Below are 19048 nucleotides of genomic sequence, written 5' to 3' on the forward strand. Positions count from 1 at the left end.
TTGAATATTCTTGAACTCGATGAACTCATAGAGAGAATTATTTGACCTTCTTCTCTTGCTTCGCACTTTGTTCTCTATGTCTGTGTGATTTAAATGAGTTTCAAGAATCCCTTTATATAGGTGCTAAAAAGATAGAGTTATGATGCACTTGAACACCTTTTGTATTATCTTTTAATAATTTAATTTAAGGAGATAAAAACGTTGCATATTTGGAGCGATATGATTGGTCAACTTGACATTATTCTTTTAGTATTTGCATTTTTTAAAGAGATAAATATCGCAAGTATTTTTCTTGACTTTGGAGTATACATACATTTACTCCACATGGCGCCATCTGATTACTAAAATCTTAGACTATAAAGCATTATTTGATTGGCCCAAATACTTCAATTTGACACATGTGGCCGTTGATTTGATGATGAAATATATATTTATATTTCAATGAAATTAACTATTTATATTTTAGAATTAATTTAGTAAATTTTGAAATATAAATAAAAAAATATAATTGATAATTAATATATTATTTTACACTTGTCATCATTCAATTGGGCATGATATTTTACTTGTCTACAAATACCCTCTCGAGACTTTTTTCACAGACATCTACTACAGTAAAGTGAAGGAATAAACACGTGTCGAAATTGATTCTTCTTGATAAGATTTTTTTTTTTCGACATTTGATTGAACTTGAAAATATATCTCAAGCTACCTATGCACCTCGTTGGAAGATCAAGTAATAACGTAGTTCACTTGAATTTTATTGACAGTTTATTCTCATATCAAGGATTCGTCATACAAATTTATAGATAGTTTAGACTCATATCGAGGAGTTTTTCAATTTGAATTTGTAGATAGTTTATACTTGTATCAAGGAGTCCTTCAATTTGAATTTGTAGATACTTTATACTTGTATCAAAGATTTGTTCAAGCAAATTTACAGATAGTTTATACTCATATCAACGTGCTATTCAAGCAAATTTGTAAATAGTTTATACTCGTGGCAATGAGTTCTTGATACATGCATTTATTCGATTTTGTAGATAGTTTATACTCATATAAAGGAGTTCTTCAAGTAAATCTATAGATAGTTTAGAGTTTATGCTCATATTAAGGAGTTTTTCAAGTAAATTTGTAGATAATTTATAATCATATTAAAGACTTCTTGACTTGAACTTATTTGAATTTGTAGATAATTTATACTTATTTCAAGGAGTTTTCAAGTAAATCTGTAGATGGTTTATACTCGTATCAAGGAGTTCCTGAATTTGAATTTGTAGATAGTTTATACTCATATAAAGGAGTTCTTAAAATTATTTTTGAGACATTAAATTGTTTATGCTCATATCCAGGAGTATTGAGATTAATTTTTGAAGATATTAGATAGTTTATACTTATATTTAGGAGCACTGAGAATTTTTTTTCAAAAATATTGGATAGTTTATGCTCATATCCAGGAACAATGAAAATTAGTTTTCAAAGATATTAAATACTTTATGCTCATATCCAACAACAATTTGAATTAAATTTGAAAATATTAGATAGTTTATACTCGTATCCAGGAGCATTGAGAAACTTTATGTGAAGACATTAGATAGTTTATGCTTATACCTAGGAGCATTGAGAATTTTTAAATGTCGTGTTGTTGCGTTATCATCATCATAATTATTGTGTCAAATGAATATTCATCTTTCTTGAAATTTAAGTTCATTTCAACACTTTGTGCAAGAGTGGCTAGTTCTCTAAAGTCTTTGGTTTCATTGCTTGAAGAATGTAGCATACTTCCCAATGCATGCCTTGAATACATAACTCGATTGCAGAGATTTCAGATAGAGTATCTTTGCAATTTAACGATAGATTTCTCCAATTATTGACTCATTTTTTCTTGATGTTGGTTAGAAAGTTTAATCATGCTAACAGTATGTCGAACACTGTAAAAGCGATTGAAATTTTTGTTTTGTAAATCATCCCGCCATCAATGGAGTTTGCTTCAAGGTCAATGTACCAATAAAAATCAGTGTCTTTCAAGGATAAAATAAGCTGCTTGACTATATATCGATCCCAGCACTATTGCATGTTTCAGCAAAGTGAGCAATATGTTGCTTAGGGTCCCCATGGCGAGTAAATTATTGAAATTTTGGAGGCTGGTAGTTTTCTGGCATTCTAAGTTGCTTAGTCCTTTTTATGTAAGGCTTCACGTAAGATTTGAAAGTTTGAACTCGAGTTTCATATGTATTTGCTATTATTTCATTTACAGTATTCTTCACATGCTCAAGAGAAACAAATTCATCGGTAGAAGCATGAATTCCTTTGTTTGTATTGCATGCAACTGAAAGATCTTGCTCTTCAAATTCATTTAACACTGAGGTACTTTAAAACTTGTCATGAAGTATGTTAAGCTGATCATCGCGTGTTTGAACATGTTTCTTTAAATTTCCTATGACAACAGTCAATGATGCGATTTCTTCTTCCAGTGAAGTAGTTTGCATTATCATAGTTGTTGGCGATCTCAGCTTTTGAACTCATTGTTGATTAATGAATCATATTATCATCGAGCAAATCTTTCTCTTGCAACTTGAGTTTTTTGCTTTGCTCCCAACTTAAGTGGAAACTTGAGGAGTAGTATAATAACATAATCTCTACTTGCCCCCGCATAATTGTTGTGTTGAGAAGAAGCTTCCAAGCTCGATATATGATGTTTGAAATTTGGGGAGTTGAAAGTAGTCCTTCATCTCCTATTGACTTTTCAAGTTGATTTGCAATGAGAAGAGATGAGAGGTAAAGATTGTCCCACCAGGCATGCCAAAATTTTGAGTGCAAATTTTGTCTTTTCTGAAAATCAAAACACAAGTAAATTATCACAAATAAAAATATGTATTTGATAGGTAAAAGTGAGTACAATCTCTTTCAAAATTAATCATTTGATTCTTCTCTTCAAGAATGTATTTGACAAATTCAACGGTAAAATCTTCTTGTAGATCTCCTTTGACTTGGTTTTGAATTTCTATAAAGTTAATTCGAGGGCTCGCACCTGTAATCTCGAATTAAAAAATGCTATAGTTTTGACTTGAGATTTGAGGATTTCAAAGTGGAATTGCCACTTGGATCTTCTTGAGAATATATATAGATATTTATAACGTTAATCGAGGGTTTAGCGCCTAAATTCCTTATTAAACGTTATAATTTATGGTACCCCTTAGACGAACGACTCAATCTTCGTTTTGAGCGCTTTGAATACTCTTGAACTCGTTCATAGAAAGAATTATTTGGCCTTTTTCTCTTACTTCGCTCTTCGTTCTCTATGTATGTGTGTTTTGAATGAGTTCCAGGAAACCCTTATTATAGGTGTTAAAAAGGTAGAGTTGTGGCGCACTTGAATACTTTTTGTATTATCTCTTTACATTAATTTTATTTGGCTATATAAATAATATAACTTACTATAACTTTAAATTGTTGTCTTTTATAATGTACCAAAAAATCAACTTTTTTTGTAGCGGGAAGGGTTCAAAATGGTTTAAGAAAATCTGCCTTTCACCTTTCACTGTGTGAAAAAATGATGATAATTGGTCACTAGCCCGTAACAATCTCTCTCATGTTTTAGACATTAAAATTCATCACATTGCTTATAGGTCAAGGTATACTAATTATTAAAGTATTTATAACTATGTGGGCCTATTTTCTTTTTTTCTTTTTTAAATAAAAATAGTTAGTTGCTGGAGAAAGTAAGCCTTAATTGCATTTTCAGTCCAGAAATTTATGTTTTTAGTATTTTAATCCTATATTTATAATTATATGCTTTTATCATTCTAGTTCTGTAACTTGTTAAGATTGTAAAATAGTCATTCATTTTTTCAATTTCACAATTTTATGACGAAATTGACTGAAAAATTCGAAATTGGCTGGAAAGTGGTCAATTCTGTTGTAAAATCGTGAAATTAAAAAAGATGAAAGATCATTTTTATAATCTTAACAAATTATAGGACCAAAATACTAAATTATTATAATTAGAGAACTAAAATTATAATTAGGCCAAAAAGGTAATATTAAGATGGGGGTAGGGGGTGATTTATTAATGTTAATGCCTCTCATTAATTAGTACCAACTCATGATGATTAACTAAAGGTTTAATGCCTCTAATCTTAATATATAATTAACCAAAAATAAAATACCTAGCTCAGAATTTATTTTTTATTTTAATATTGATTTCGATGTATCGCATGTGTAGTAACATTAACATGGATAATTATTTTGTAAAAGTTGTCGGTCAAAATAATTCATGAAAATTGTGTTCGTCGTTGAATTGTCGTTATAAACATGTCATAGATTGTCTATATTGATAATTTTATGTTATAGTTTTTATTACTAATAATTATATTGCGACAAAATAAAAATTATTGTCACTTAAAATATATACTTTTGGTAACGATATTGTAAAATTATTACGTAATGTTTTGTCATTAAAAGTTATTTTTTATTCTAGGAAAAGGGAAAATACCCTAAACCAAAAATTAATCGAATAGTCAAATTTGCTAAATGCGCATTTATATATAATTACATCTACTTAGTTAGAGGTTATAGGTTCGAATTGCACCAATATGTGGAATGTTGTTTGACTGCATAGTAGACACTGTCTTTTTACGTTTATAGTAGTTGTTGTTGTTGTCTCTTTACTGTAATAGTAGGTGTTGTTTAAATATAATTTCTCTGATATTGTCGATTAGAGTATGATTGTTGTAGTTATCTTTATTAGATATAGATCTCCAATATAAATGATTCAATCAATTTATATCAAATATAACAATAGTTTATCGCTTTTACTTTAAAAAAAGAAAGAATACATACACTTTTATGAGCAGCTACGTATAATTATCCGTAAATTAATTTTATCTCAATATTACTATGCTAACTTATAATAATGATTTTTTATTAATAAAAAGTTTCTTAGTTGCTACCCCAACTTACCAATTAAAAATGAAATAAAATGGAAGTTCTCAAAGTATAATTTCAACTATATTTCGCTAACACAATATGAAAAAATTATAACTTTAGTCCCATAAGTACAAAAATTATAACACGACCAGCTTAATTAAATGTAATTTTGCAGTCCATTTTAATAAATTTTAATTATCTTTATCGTCAATGTATCAAACAGAATTAATATTACCATTCCACGTACTTACAGAACTAAAATTATAATATTCATGTAAAATAGTCCATATATAATAATTGGTTGATGCATGCCTAATGTGTCTTGTAGTAGTGTGTAAATTGTAAGTATATAATAATAATGTTGTGTATGTTTCTTTTTGTGCATGGGGTTTTAAAAGCGTGTTTGTATACATATATATAACTTTGGAAGGATGTTTTCATATTACATGCGTGAGATATAGCAATTATGAAGGGGTAGCACTTTTGATTAATTTGCATGGAAGAAGACATAATATTATTGCCTTTTAGAAGGTGCACTATTTACTTGGGTTGGAAAGCATTGGAATGTGTAAAAAATATGTAATATAGTTTGTGTTATTACATACTGCCAAGAAGTAAATTATTTTCCTACATTACAAAATAATCACTATTGAAATACCGTAATAATCAAAATACGTACTGTGAATCACGGTGAAACGAAATGATTCGAAAAACTTAAGTTGTTACTATCATACTATTTGATTTGGTTCGTAATTTTAATCAAAATCTTTAAGATGATTTTTAACTGCGGTTTATATATTGGTATCGCCTGTTGAAATAATGACTGTTACTCGTTGTGCAGGTACAATTAATTTTATTCGTCACAATTTTTTCACTTTTCTGTGCATTGTAATCAGTTATGACAAAAAAAAAAAAAAATTGTAGTTCCTTTAGCGTTACAAGGCGCGTATTTCTCTTGGAATAATTTCACTTTTGGTCCCCCTAATTTAGTCGGTAAATCAGTTTAAATACACCATATTCCAACCTTAGCAATCTAAGTCCTCAAGTTGTCTTAAAATGTTCGATGTTTGTCCTGACCGTTAGTTGACCATTTAAACTAATGGATGGACCTTTTTAATCAACTAACGGCCAGGATTAATTTAATCATTTTTTAATATTTAGGGACAAAATTAGTTAGATCGAAACATGAGATACCAAAACTAATTTAATAATTAACTAAAAGTGAAATTATCCCAATTTTTCTCTTGTTTTTCCCAAAATTGAAGAATTAATTAAGTATAATATTGGCATGATACACTATATGATATTTTTGCTTGTTATAATGAACTCTAATAATTGAAATTATTATTCATAACCTTTGGATTCAAAACTAAGCATACCTAAATCATGAAAGTGCATATATTAAATGAGCATAATATATATATATATATATATATCTTTATTGCAAACTTGAGTGGTTGATGGTAATTGATTCGTTTTAATTAATTATTTGAACGAAATTACCCCTCATGCCTTTCCTATTTGTATTGTTCTCAATATATCTTAAATATAATTTTTATTTTAAATCAATATTTAAATTAGTTTTTGATTATAAGGAAAAAATATTTTTGATCAAAGTACTACAAAATTACTTAATAGTGTAAATAATTCAAATCGAAACTAATAAAGTAGTGATAAAATAATATTAAGATTTTAAATTAATTTTTCTTTCTATCGTCTCTTTCTTCCATCTCCGCTCCCATCCCTCAGTTGTCTTTCCTATAACTCATTAATATATATTTTATTTTTTTGTAAGTAAGATCATTTTAGATTTATGTACTTTAATTAGTATAATGTTTGAGGAAGATGAATTATATAAACAAACAATACATTTAACTAATCTTTATTTTTATTTTTATATAGGATTGGGTATGTGTAAAAAAATCGATCTATCTATTAAAACATACTATGTTTTAACCATTAAAAATGATTTTTTTTTTGCATAAAAATTCATTTACAGCATTATTTATTATAAAAAACTTTATTTAATTTTAGTATATATATATATATGTATATATAACCGTGCATAGCACGGGTTCTGCGTTAGTTAAGTATATAAATGAAATTAAACTTTTCTAAAAAATAATGGATAGAAATATTACATTAATATATAGGGTAAATTACACCTACCTCTCCTGAGGTTTGTCATAATTATGAATACCCTCTTGTTGTTTGAAAACTTATAAATACCCTCCTCATATATAAATAATTATATAGCCCTAAAGGGTAAAGTAGAGATTACTATTTTACATTGAATTTTTTAAAAAAATATAAAAAAATTTAAGTGTGGGTAGAATAAATAATCTAGTGGAAATATTGGTTCATAAAAATATTTAAAAAATTATAAAATACATATAAAATTATAATTTATAATTTAAAAAAAGCATTTTGGTCAGTTCATCACAAAAATTGAATGAAAACCTAACGACTATCCAATACTAAAATAATATTATTTATAAAATTTGAATTTCGTATTAACGTGGGGATCAAATTCAAATTACGTAAATCACATAATTCAAACGTTGGTAGGGCTTTTCAAAATGGCCAAACATGCTTGTTTCCATAACTGTTTGATCATTGTTAAATGAATAATCCATACAGGGCCATACAATTCGGACATTACTATATGCAGCCATGTACTCTATTGATTGCAAATGAAAAGTTTGAGTCATTAATATGTTCCAATGTCTCATCTCCCTCGATAAGCATATTTTAAAAGAGAAATATAGCTAAGTTGCGCGAGAGAGAACCGATCGTTTAACCGCATCATAACAAATACATAATCCCAAATACCAGGTACATTCATTTACAATATCTATTATTCTTATCAAACTATTTTTTCATATCAATCTCACTAATTTAAATTATAAAAAAAATTATAACTAGGACTTACCTAGTATTTTCTTCCCGACCTTTAAGAGCACAGACACACAAAACTAATTCATCAACTTGAAATTGAGGGTTGTTTGCAAATACTTAAAATAAACACTTTTTCAGAAATAAGTCGAAAAGAGTATTTTTGTTTGACAACATATGCTTTTAAAATGCTTAAGCGAGTTTCGTAAAAGTACTTTTCAACTTTTGGGTTAAAAAAAAACATTTTTTCCCAATTTTTTTTAACATAATCAAAATTGTATAGTGTTTGTAAATACTCAACTTTTTTATAACTTATTGAAAAATTAGAAATACTAAATTATTTTCCCAAATGCTCAAACTTTCAACATATTTTTCACTTTGATTTACTTATAATTTTTTATACTATTTATTTAAAATATAAAAAGAAAAAATTATAGCAAACACTCATGAAATAAAAGACCTAAAACAAGCCCCAAAATTAGACCTCAAATCAAGTAATAAATTTTAATCAATTAATAATTCAGAAAAAAATAATTTATGCCAACCAAACAAGGCCTACTGCCAAATAATATTGGAGCACATCCAGGCACGAATCCGGGATTGTGGGCTCTCGCCACGCGTCGCACTCTGCTTCCGAAATACAGCCGTGTTTGGGTGTAAGCGATGAGAATACATATCTATCTTACACCGCACTCCAAACACCACCAAATCACGCAGCAATTAATGTCACCCGATTCCCATCTTCCATTTTCTCTCTGAGGGACCTGCGCCGCGACTCCCGCCTTAAGCCACATCAATCTCCCACCCAACTCATACACATTATAAACGTATACTTACACAGTCTTTTCTTGAAATTCGATATAATCATACGTAAATTTTTATAATTTAAAAAAATTATATTTAATATTTTTTAATTTATTTGTATTTGTTAAATAGATTCATATATTAGTTAAATTTATTTAATATATTGATATTAATAAAAAAATTAAATTAAAAATTTATATTTATCCATAATTAGCTTATTACTGATTTATTGTAGGATAAACAAATATTTTATGACTAATCTATCTTATAAGAGTGAAAATATATCTCCTCATTAGCGTGTGAGGATGTCTAAAGGTAGTTTGGTCAATAAAAAAATGTGACCTGTAGTAAGTCAATTGCGAGAAAAAATAAATTGTTATTCAATTATTTTTTGCTAAAATTAGCAAATTTGATGAATTTTGACTAATATAGGGATCTATTTGTTGAACAGAGATAAAGATCACAAGTATTAAATGTAATCTTTCAAACTATAGATGGTTTATATGTAATTTATCAAACCCAGAAAAGAGTGGTGTAATTATCTATATGAGATAAGAACTGTTTGGTATTAGAATTTGAAAAAAAATACATAACACCCTGCTGTCAAATAGGAAAATAATTAAAAATTTATCTGTATTAAATAAATAGACGAAAAAGACCCCTATATTCATAAACCCTACAAAGAAAATCCTCTATGCTAAAACAATGAAAGGTTGCCTTAACGCGCCAGAAATACGAGTGAAATGTGCATTTTGATCCATTTTGAACCTTTCACCTCTCTGAATGGACAAAAGTACCCCTGTCATAGGTAATTATCCCTCTCTTTATTAGTTTTGGTTAATTCTTTACTTGTTTCGATGTTGCTAAAACAAACTGTGATAAATACTAAATAATTAGTATTCATCAATATTTATATGTAAAAAAATATCATTCATCAAATTAAATTATTGTGCATATTTTATATATAAAAATATCATTTTTTTAAAATTATTTAATTTTATTTATAAGTTTTTAAAATCAAAATATATGATTTTATTTCTAAATATTATTAGTTAATTTAATTTTTGTATTGGATATATTTTGAAATTATATTTTTTCATATAAATTAAAGTAAATAAATTTTAATTTTTTAATGTAATATATTTAGAAATAAAAACTACATAATTAAATTAATTCATCATATTAAAATTGATAAAATAAAAATATAATAAATAAAATAAATAAAGAAAATGAAAAAAAAGGGGATCGTCTCCCCTAAGTCGCTAGCCACCCCCGACCTCCCACTGCATGTTCCTCGCGCAACCGCTATCTTTCTCCCGCCTCTCCATAACGTTTAGGTAGAACTGTCTTGACCTTGTCTTCAAATCTAGGTGATCACGAGCATCATCACTCACCTAGATTTGGACACATTGTCGCTGCCTAGTCTAGGCGACGACCACCCTCATCACCGCCAACTCTGACGATTGGTGGAGGTGGAGCCGCGGCCCTCCACCGCCTATATAATATATATTTATAGTGCATATATAGTATGCTTTTGTGCAAATATTTTAGTTTTATAATAAAAAATATATTTTTATTTTATATGTAATTGTATATATATAAAAAATATATTTTTACAATACTTAAAATCTGGATCATCAATTTTAACTATTGAAGATGAATAACTATTAAAATTGATTCAGATCCTACGACTCCGATGCAATCAATAAAAATCCAACAATCACGAGTTATAAAAGTTAGGTATGAAGGTATATTGTTGGTATGAAATAAAAACCATTAAGTTTTATTTTTATTTTTTTTCAAATTTTGTTCTCGTTCTCCGAGTTATCCTGGCTAGAGTATTGATCCTACAGACCTCACAAAATGATAACTTTTCACATTGGTATTGGCACACATCTCAAGTGATGCAAACGAGGAGTTTATGTGACTTATAAATTTAAATATCTGATCTTTTAATTGAACATTTTCTTAAAAACAAACCCGTAACGCTCATAGTAATTTAATTTTTTTATAGTATAATAATAATACTACGTTTCATAAAATATTTTAGAGGCTTTTGCCAAATTGAACACAATAAGATAAAGAAAGAATTAAAAACTAATAAACTAGAAATAATAAGTAGGGATAATATATTTACATCCCGTGACGTATGGGCAAATTTACATAAATTATTCATACTTTTTGCATAATTACAAAAACAACTCTGACAATCAAAATGTAGTAGTAGTTTATGCGATGATTGTGACGTTTTAGAGGATCATCCATGTGTTATTTTTAAAAAATATGAATGATTTGTATAAATGATGTCGACGTTTTTCAATAAGTGTATGTATAATTATTTAAATTTAAAAATAATTTATATAAGCAGACCGTATATCATAAGTGTAAATATAATTATTCCTAATAAATAATCCCCTAAATTAAAAAAAAAAAAAAAAGAAAGTCAGGAGTGGCACGTGAGTGACCGACGCAGGCACGTGAGAGGACGACATAGACAGTGTGGATAAAAGCGCAGACACAGAGGTCAGGAGCAGTTAGTTAGAAAGTACAATAATGGAAGTCGTAATTAAATAAAATTAAAATTAAAAAAAGAATAAGTATTCCCACATGCAACTTTGTAACTATATTAACATCATCAGCTGTACTATTATTATGAAGTGCGACTTAATAATACTTGTAATGCCAGCTTGGTACAAAATCATTCACTTTTTTTTTAATTATTATTTTTGAAATAATTGCAGTTGCACCCTCAATTTATGGTCTATTTACGTAAATTATCATATCTTTTGCATAATTGCAAAAATCATCTCTATCAGTCAAAAAATTGGAGTAGGTCGTTTAATGATTGTTCACATTTATGAGGGTACATGTGTAATTTTTTAAAAAATAGGGGTAATTTGTGTAAATGATGTTAATGTTTCTGATAGATGTAATTTTTCAAAAAGGATGGGTGATTTGTGTAAATAAAAATTTTGAGTGTTTATTTTTATAAATGTGAACTATATTTTGTTAAATATTGATGAATTTAAGTTATTTGAAATACTTTCTCGAATCCTCCCATCAAATCCAGATGTAGTTTTTATACAATTCAATTATTCAAGGACAAGAAATTCTGACTTATGCTATTATTTTTTTTTATCAATTTTCATTAATTATTTATTGTACTTTTATTATTTTTTATTTAATTAAATAAATAAATAAAAATTTAAATTATGGATACGTATCGAATCTATTTTGACTACTAATTTTCTTTTATACCTCCAATGTACTTATATCACTTATAATTCACTTTTCATAGTTTTTTTAAAATATTTTTTAGTTATAGTAACAGTAATAATAATAATAATAATTAGTACTATTATTGTATTATTAAAAAAAATGAAAAAAACAATTTTATTTTAATACCAAATATACCCCTAAATTCACTAGTTTCACATTCGTAATTAATTAGGAGATGGTATATGATGTGGGGATCACACCCATACTCCGTAAAATGACTAAAACGCCCTTTAGGTCGAACACTTCAAAGATCTGTATGTATTTTACTCAGATCAATTCAATCCAACCTGATGATGTACTTGATTTATGCGTCCGTCTAGTCATCTTTGAATCATTTGCCCACGTTAGTTCGTACATTTCGGTCATTTCTATAAACACATAATCTCTAAATGCAAGTATATTCTTTCTACCATATTTAATAATTATCAATTCAACTCCACTGACTTAAGTATTAGAACGCTAGAACCAGGGTCTATCCAGTGTTATACTTGCTGACCTTTTCACATATAGCTTTTTCGAATCGGCTCGCGATCTAAGACTGGTAAAAGATTTAAGCACATTTACTGACTCTCAATTCGAACTTTAGCTCAGTATGCATAGTTTTTATGTAAACGAGCATACATCAGTTGCTCTACATCTGTAAGTATTATGCTTGTATCTATATGTATACTGAGTTGCACTACTAAAATGAAAAAATTCTTGAACAAATCATTTGTCGAACTAAATTAATATGATACACTTGTCATGTGATTAACTATTTTATGAACTATACAACAATCACCACCGTAAATATATTATAGTTGCTATATAATTGATTCAAGTTCAGGTAAACACAATTTGTGTTGGAATTTTCCTACTAACGTGGTAGTACACTAAAAGCAATCTTTCGTCAAAGGGATGTATAAAAATACGGCGTACGATTATACATATACTATGTTGTGATTGATTATGAATACAGTTAACAGGTAATCAATAGGAGAGGAGTACTGGCAGTTAGTTAACGGTCGTTAAGTTTAACGTTTTCCGAGTGTCGCAGTCTATAAAAACAGCAGAGGCCGTTAAATTGGTCGTGGCGCTTTCCTTTTCCCTCTCTCCATAATTTTTGCTCTTCTCTGTCTAAAGGATTTCTGTTGCTTTTCTCTTTCAAATACTTCAGTTCCATTTTTGCAGGTTTGTGTGTGTGTGTATATATAGAGAGAGAGAGGGGAGGAGAGAGAGAGAGAGAGAGCTGTGGTGGTATTGTAATGGCAATGTGGGAGTGGAAGAAATCATTGTCTCTGTTTTCGGTGCTGCTGTTCGTGCTTCTCGTTGGAGCTCTTGCTAGAGTTCAAAAAGATGAAGCTACGCTGAATTTGAGGTAATTTTTTGTTGTATTTGCTTACAGCTATGAAAATGCTCGTTTTCTGAAGTATGCGCGTTTGATCTCTGTGAAAAATTCGCAAAAACTGTCTTCATCTTCTTCCCAGTGTTTTTCTGGTTGTATATCTTTGTGTAGTTTCAAAATTTTGGGCGTGATTCTTACAATGTGTGTGTGTGTATCTGTGTTTATGAGAGGAAATTGTTTGGAGCTTTTCTTGTTGATTTGGTTGGTTGGTCGAATGTTACCGTTTCGATTTAGTTCGGAATTATCCTGCATTTCTGCAGAAATGTTGTGGCAATTTTATGCCTTCTTTTCCTGAAAATTTCTTCTCAATAGACTCAAAAGTAAGAAATTGCATTAGTTTATTGATCTTAACAAGCACATTTTGATTATCTTGTTTCCGTTGTTTTCTCTCTCAGTGCTGCGGAGAAGGAGTTGCAGAGCTCTTCAACCTCAACAATGGCGGAAAAGTGAGTATTTCATTACTGAGTCGACTCGGTTCCTCCTAATTTCTCAAATCTCCACCGTCGATTTTTCCCACTTTCATAGAAGTCAAACCTCAGGCGGAGAGCCCCGCCCACCCCCCCAAATTTTCCTGTCTCTACCCCGAAAAGAATCAATCCCATTTCATTGTCAGATCTCAACCGCCTAATCTGTTGTCCAACAATCCTCCTCGGGTTCCCTCGTCTGAATTACCCTAAAAACATTGCACTTCGTCCACTACAACTGTGAACCGAAAATAATATTTAGGTTGAGCAATTGCTGTAATTTGATGCACTACATTTCCATCTGCCCAACTCAGAAAATCCTCTCTCTCTCTCTCTCTCTCGTCTAAAAAGCATCTTTTTGCGGTTTTGACAGTGGTGACAGTGTATATATATGGGCACTTTGCCACTCCCATTGCATTATGTAAAATGGAACACCAATATTAACATACTGAACAAAACAAATAGCTACATAGTGTCGGTAGCAACAGACAGCCCATGTGAACTTACACCACCTTCATTTATTATTGGGGTCCCTTCAAAACCAAAATGGCAAATTCGCGGTAAAAAAATTCATGGAACAATTTGGAGGGACAAGTTCTTGAAAATCATGTCAAATGTGTAAAATGTGATTGCACAGAGGAGGAGCAGGTGTGTCTGAATGTTGATGAACTATGTCTCTTTTCCAGGTTGGAAGGTTTGAATGAACATGCAGTGGATGACCCAGAAGAGGTTGCAAGAATGGTTGAAATGTAGGTGCTCTGCTCCTTTCTGCATTTAGTTTTAACTAATTTTCTTTTATTTCTGTTTTCAAGAATTCTTGAAATTTGCCCCTTTGTGCATTTTAGTAGGATTGGAGTTCTTTCTCGTAGTGGTTTTCGAATTGAATGCCACTATGATTTTTTAGCAGACCCATGTCCCCACTCACATGGTGTATTTATTTACTTTTTAATATTGAGGACTGAGGTGGGGGGCTAGTATTTTAGGCAATTTTTAGATATGATAGTTCAGTATTTTGATTAATATATATAGGGATATGATAAATCTTGAAGGGTTGGGTACCGGGTACTCACTAAGATTTTTCTAGTCTGAAGGGTTGGCGCTAACATCTTGATACTGCAACGAATGTGTTAATGAGGACTAATTTTTAATATAACCTTTTATAGCATTCACGTTGTTGAATATGCTAATTTTTACTCGAATCATGTTCTTGCTACTGTGTTTTTGGTCTTCGTGCGTTATTGCTGTTCAGGTCATCCACATGCTAATGTAATTAGATTCGTGTTTTGCGCTGTTCGATTCTTATATTTGTATATTTGTGAATCTAGTTCTCTTCCTTCTATCAGAAAGCTTGCGTCATGCATATTTTATTCTTGCTTAATTGCTTTTACAGAAGTTAGAGTTTTACGTGCTGTTAATATTTTCAACAATCGTTCTTGTTAAAAAAATATATATATACTTTCAACTATTGTTTTCTAGTGTCGGTTCCTTGACTGTTTATGTTACTGCTCCATGGTTTCTTTCTTTCTTCCTAGGACTTCAAAAGTCAAAACTGTCCTTTATCACGCACTTCATGTAACATAATTTCTCTTGCAAAACTGTTCATGTGTAAGTACTCTTTAATACTTGTGTTCAAAATCTTAATCTCTGTGGTTCAAATGATGTAAAAGTCATCATCTGATTCTATTCTTGTGGGCATGTGTGTCTGTGTCATGCGCATGTGCATGCAAGAAAAGCGCTAGAAAATGTGAGACTCAGATAAGCTGTACATGGTGGAATGTGATAGAGTTGCTGACAAGAGGAATACAATACTATCATGTATGTGGGAATGATTATGGTATCCTATCCTTTTCACGTGAGAGCATCACCCATGTGTGACCAAAGAAGACACTTCTTCACATACTAAACCAGACAAAAGTTAATATATCTAGTCATGCAGGAAAGACCCGAATTGCCCTTCTTAACTGCTAACGCAAATTGATTGGCTGTGAAGTCATGGATCAGTAATTGGACCACCGACGTATAGTCTCTCTGATTAGTAATGTTAAATTTTCTGTCTTCACATTCTGTCGGTACCACTTGGAAACTAACATTATAATCAAAGGACAATAGTGTAATAGCTAATTAAGATCGGTGTTACATGTTACATGCGGCACCTAACTTAGAGTTGTATTCTTGATGTGACGACTTACCATATCTTTTGAACATATAGGGCCACCAGAAACAGCACTGAGAGGCGAAAACTTGGGTTTTTCTCATGTGGAACTGGTAACCCTATTGATGACTGTTGGCGATGCGACCCCAATTGGCAGAGGAACCGGAAGCGGCTTGCTGACTGCGGTATTGGTTTTGGGCGCAATGCCATTGGTGGCCGTGATGGCCGATATTATGTTGTCACTGATCCAGGTGATGACGATGCCGTTAACCCCAAGCCTGGCACCTTGCGCCATGCTGTTATCCAGGATGAGCCTCTCTGGATCGTGTTCAAACGGGACATGGTCATAACATTGAAGCAAGAACTGATCATGAACAGCTTTAAGACAATAGATGGTCGTGGAGTCAATGTCCACATTGCTAATGGAGCATGCATCACAATCCAATTCATCACCAATGTCATCATCCATGGCCTCCACATCCACGATTGCAAACCAACTGGGAATGCTATGGTGAGAAGCTCACCTTCTCATTATGGTTGGAGGACTATGGCTGATGGTGATGGCATTTCTATCTTCGGGTCTAGCCACATTTGGGTGGATCATAATTCACTCTCAAACTGTGCTGACGGGCTTGTAGATGCTGTCATGGGATCCACTGCCATTACCATTTCCAACAATTATTTCACCCACCACAATGAGGTGAGTAGACAGCGTGAAGGGCTTCTCATTTGCTAGTTTTGCCTAAAAGAGAATGTTCCTGGATGGTACTGGTAATTGTCTTCTCTTTTACTGGAAACAGGTTATGCTATTGGGTCATAGTGATTCTTATGTGAGAGACAAGCAAATGCAAGTGACTATTGCATACAATCATTTTGGGGAGGGCCTCATCCAGAGAATGCCAAGGTAAGCACTCTGTCCCTGTAGATATCATCTCCTTAAACCGCATTGATATCAAATATATATAAACAATTATGGCCTATAGCAATCCATTTATAAGATAATCACTTAGGCTTGGTCCACTGTCCATGTGAACTTAACTTTCTTGGATTTAGATATATCATCTGACATAACAAACATGTTATGAAATTTCAGGTGCAGACACGGATACTACCATGTGGTGAACAACGACTACACTCACTGGGAAATGTATGCCATAGGTGGAAGTGCAGACCCCACCATCAACAGCCAAGGCAACAGATACCTTGCACCAGTCAATCCCTTTGCAAAAGAGGTAACTTATAGCTTTAAGGTTTCTGCTTCTCAGACAATAGTTACATACACTGAAATAATATTCAAGTGTTTTAATTTGTTTGATATTGATGGATCATTCTGGTCAGGTGACGAAGAGAGTGGATACAGCTGAAGGTCAATGGAAGAGTTGGAACTGGAGATCGGAAGGTGACCTAATGCTCAATGGGGCTTATTTCACCCCATCTGGAGCTGGAGCTTCAGCCAGCTATGCCAGAGCATCAAGCCTTGGAGCCAAGTCTTCCTCCATGGTTGGAACCATTACTGCTGGTGCTGGTGCCCTCGGTTGTCGTCGGGGCCGCCAGTGCTAACATCCTCAGCCTATTACATAAAATATCAAAAACAAGTCTTCTTTTTTCCCTTTTCCTTCATCTTCCTACTCTTTCTCCTGTTAAATTCCTATTTGCTACTCCAAGTGCTACTTATACCCATATCACACATCGATTATTTGCCTGTTTCGTCCCTTCACATTGGCAAGTGTACATTTTTTACACATGTCCAAAACCCCACCATGCCCTCCTCTCATCCCATTATTGTGCAACCTCGGCCTGCTTCGGTTGAAAGGAAAAAATGGTGTTCTGGAAACAGGTGCGGAAGCGTTGTCCAAATCTTATACTTGTGGCAGTGCCAATATTTCTCTGCCTATTGTCCACTTCCTAACCACATATCTGCTGTTCAGTCCTCCACAAGAATTGTGTTGGTCTTTGTTCTTTACATGAACTAAAACAATATTGTATTTTCTTTCTTCGTTCTTCTATTTAGCTTTCCGGAGTCATACAAGCTATAGTGTGAATGTCAAAAACTTAAGTTATGGACAAAAAAGAAAAAGCAAGAGAGAGAGAAAGAGAGAGATCTTTCTTATGTAATACAAGATGCATAGTAGCAAGTTTCATTGCCTTTATATTTTATTACTTTTTTTCGCTTTGTCTTTGTCAATGAAAGCAATCTTTCTTGTTTTGTTTGCATGATGGATTACGTATATAATTAACATCAATATATATTACCAGACATATCTCACCTCTTTTGCCTTTTGCTCTATCTTTGTGACAAGTAGTGATTATTACTTCATTTGTTATGTGTTTTGGAACTTCTTAAAGTAACTAAGTGGCCCATAGTCTCAACTTCTATCATTGAACTGCATAGGAATTCAAGGGCTCAATTTTGACCTTTTTCCTTCCATTTCATCCCCAGTAATAAGCTGAAGAAGGGCATTTACAATTAATAGTAGTTGTACTTCTTCTCCAAAACAAAAACAAAAACAAAAAAAAAAAAGAAGAAGAAAAAGAAAGAAACAGAAAATAGGACTATACAGGAGTACGCATAATTTATATCTCTACTGTAATAAAAGAAATTTTTTTGCCATACCAAATTTTGAATACTCAAATTTACCCTTTATTTCATTTCCTTCCTTTTAAAAAAAATTGGTCAAATCAATAATTTTTCATATTTTTTAATAATCTTATAATTTTATATATATTTACTTCTCCATATTTATTACAATTTATAATTTGGTCTTTTCACTTTTTTTTTCTTATAATCTCACAACATTGTTTTTTCATATGCTTGCGGGAACTGCGTGTGACCATATCTAGTAAAATAAAAAAGAAAGCCCCTTCATCTTCTATGTAACATCAAATTATCAGTAGTTTCCAAAGCTAATTCAATTAACTCAAAAGAGCAGGTTTCAGCCGACTACGACCCTCAAACAACCAAGTGAGCATCATAACTCTTCCCTTCAGAACTGGTCGCATGAGTGAACCTATGTAATTGGTGTAGCTGAAAGTCCTACCTAAGAGAAAAAACTGAAGGTTACTGAATTTCCAAATCCCAGCTCACGTGCAAAGATTGCTAAACCACACGGCATAGCATGTGGTGATGGGTCCATATGGCAT

General features: G+C 31.4%; 1 protein-coding gene across 1 annotated transcript; it reads left to right on the forward strand.

Annotated features, from left to right (window-relative positions):
* LOC105158641 (probable pectate lyase 8) lies at positions 12983 to 18166 on the forward strand. Its single transcript, XM_011075461.2, has 7 exons — positions 12983 to 13264; positions 13687 to 13737; positions 14442 to 14504; positions 15965 to 16607; positions 16708 to 16811; positions 17001 to 17139; positions 17246 to 18166. Exons 1-7 carry the CDS (start codon positions 13152 to 13154, stop codon positions 17465 to 17467), a joined length of 1335 nt encoding a protein of 444 aa, XP_011073763.1. The 5' UTR covers positions 12983 to 13151; the 3' UTR covers positions 17468 to 18166.

This window comes from Sesamum indicum, linkage group LG3, assembly GCF_000512975.1.
Source record: "Sesamum indicum cultivar Zhongzhi No. 13 linkage group LG3, S_indicum_v1.0, whole genome shotgun sequence".
NCBI classification, from domain to species: Eukaryota; Viridiplantae; Streptophyta; class Magnoliopsida; order Lamiales; family Pedaliaceae; genus Sesamum; species Sesamum indicum.

Excerpts from the sequence above, each read along its gene's own strand:
- LOC105158641 (XM_011075461.2), top strand. The coding sequence starts at position 13,152 with ATGGCAATGTGGGAGTGGAAGAAATCATTGTCTCTGTTTTCGGTGCTG. Across the intron at positions 13,738-14,441 it reads ACCTCAACAATGGCGGAAAA|GTTGGAAGGTTTGAATGAAC; the intron begins GTGAGTATTTCA and ends TCTCTTTTCCAG. Across the intron at positions 14,505-15,964 it reads GTTGCAAGAATGGTTGAAAT|GGCCACCAGAAACAGCACTG; the intron begins GTAGGTGCTCTG and ends TTGAACATATAG.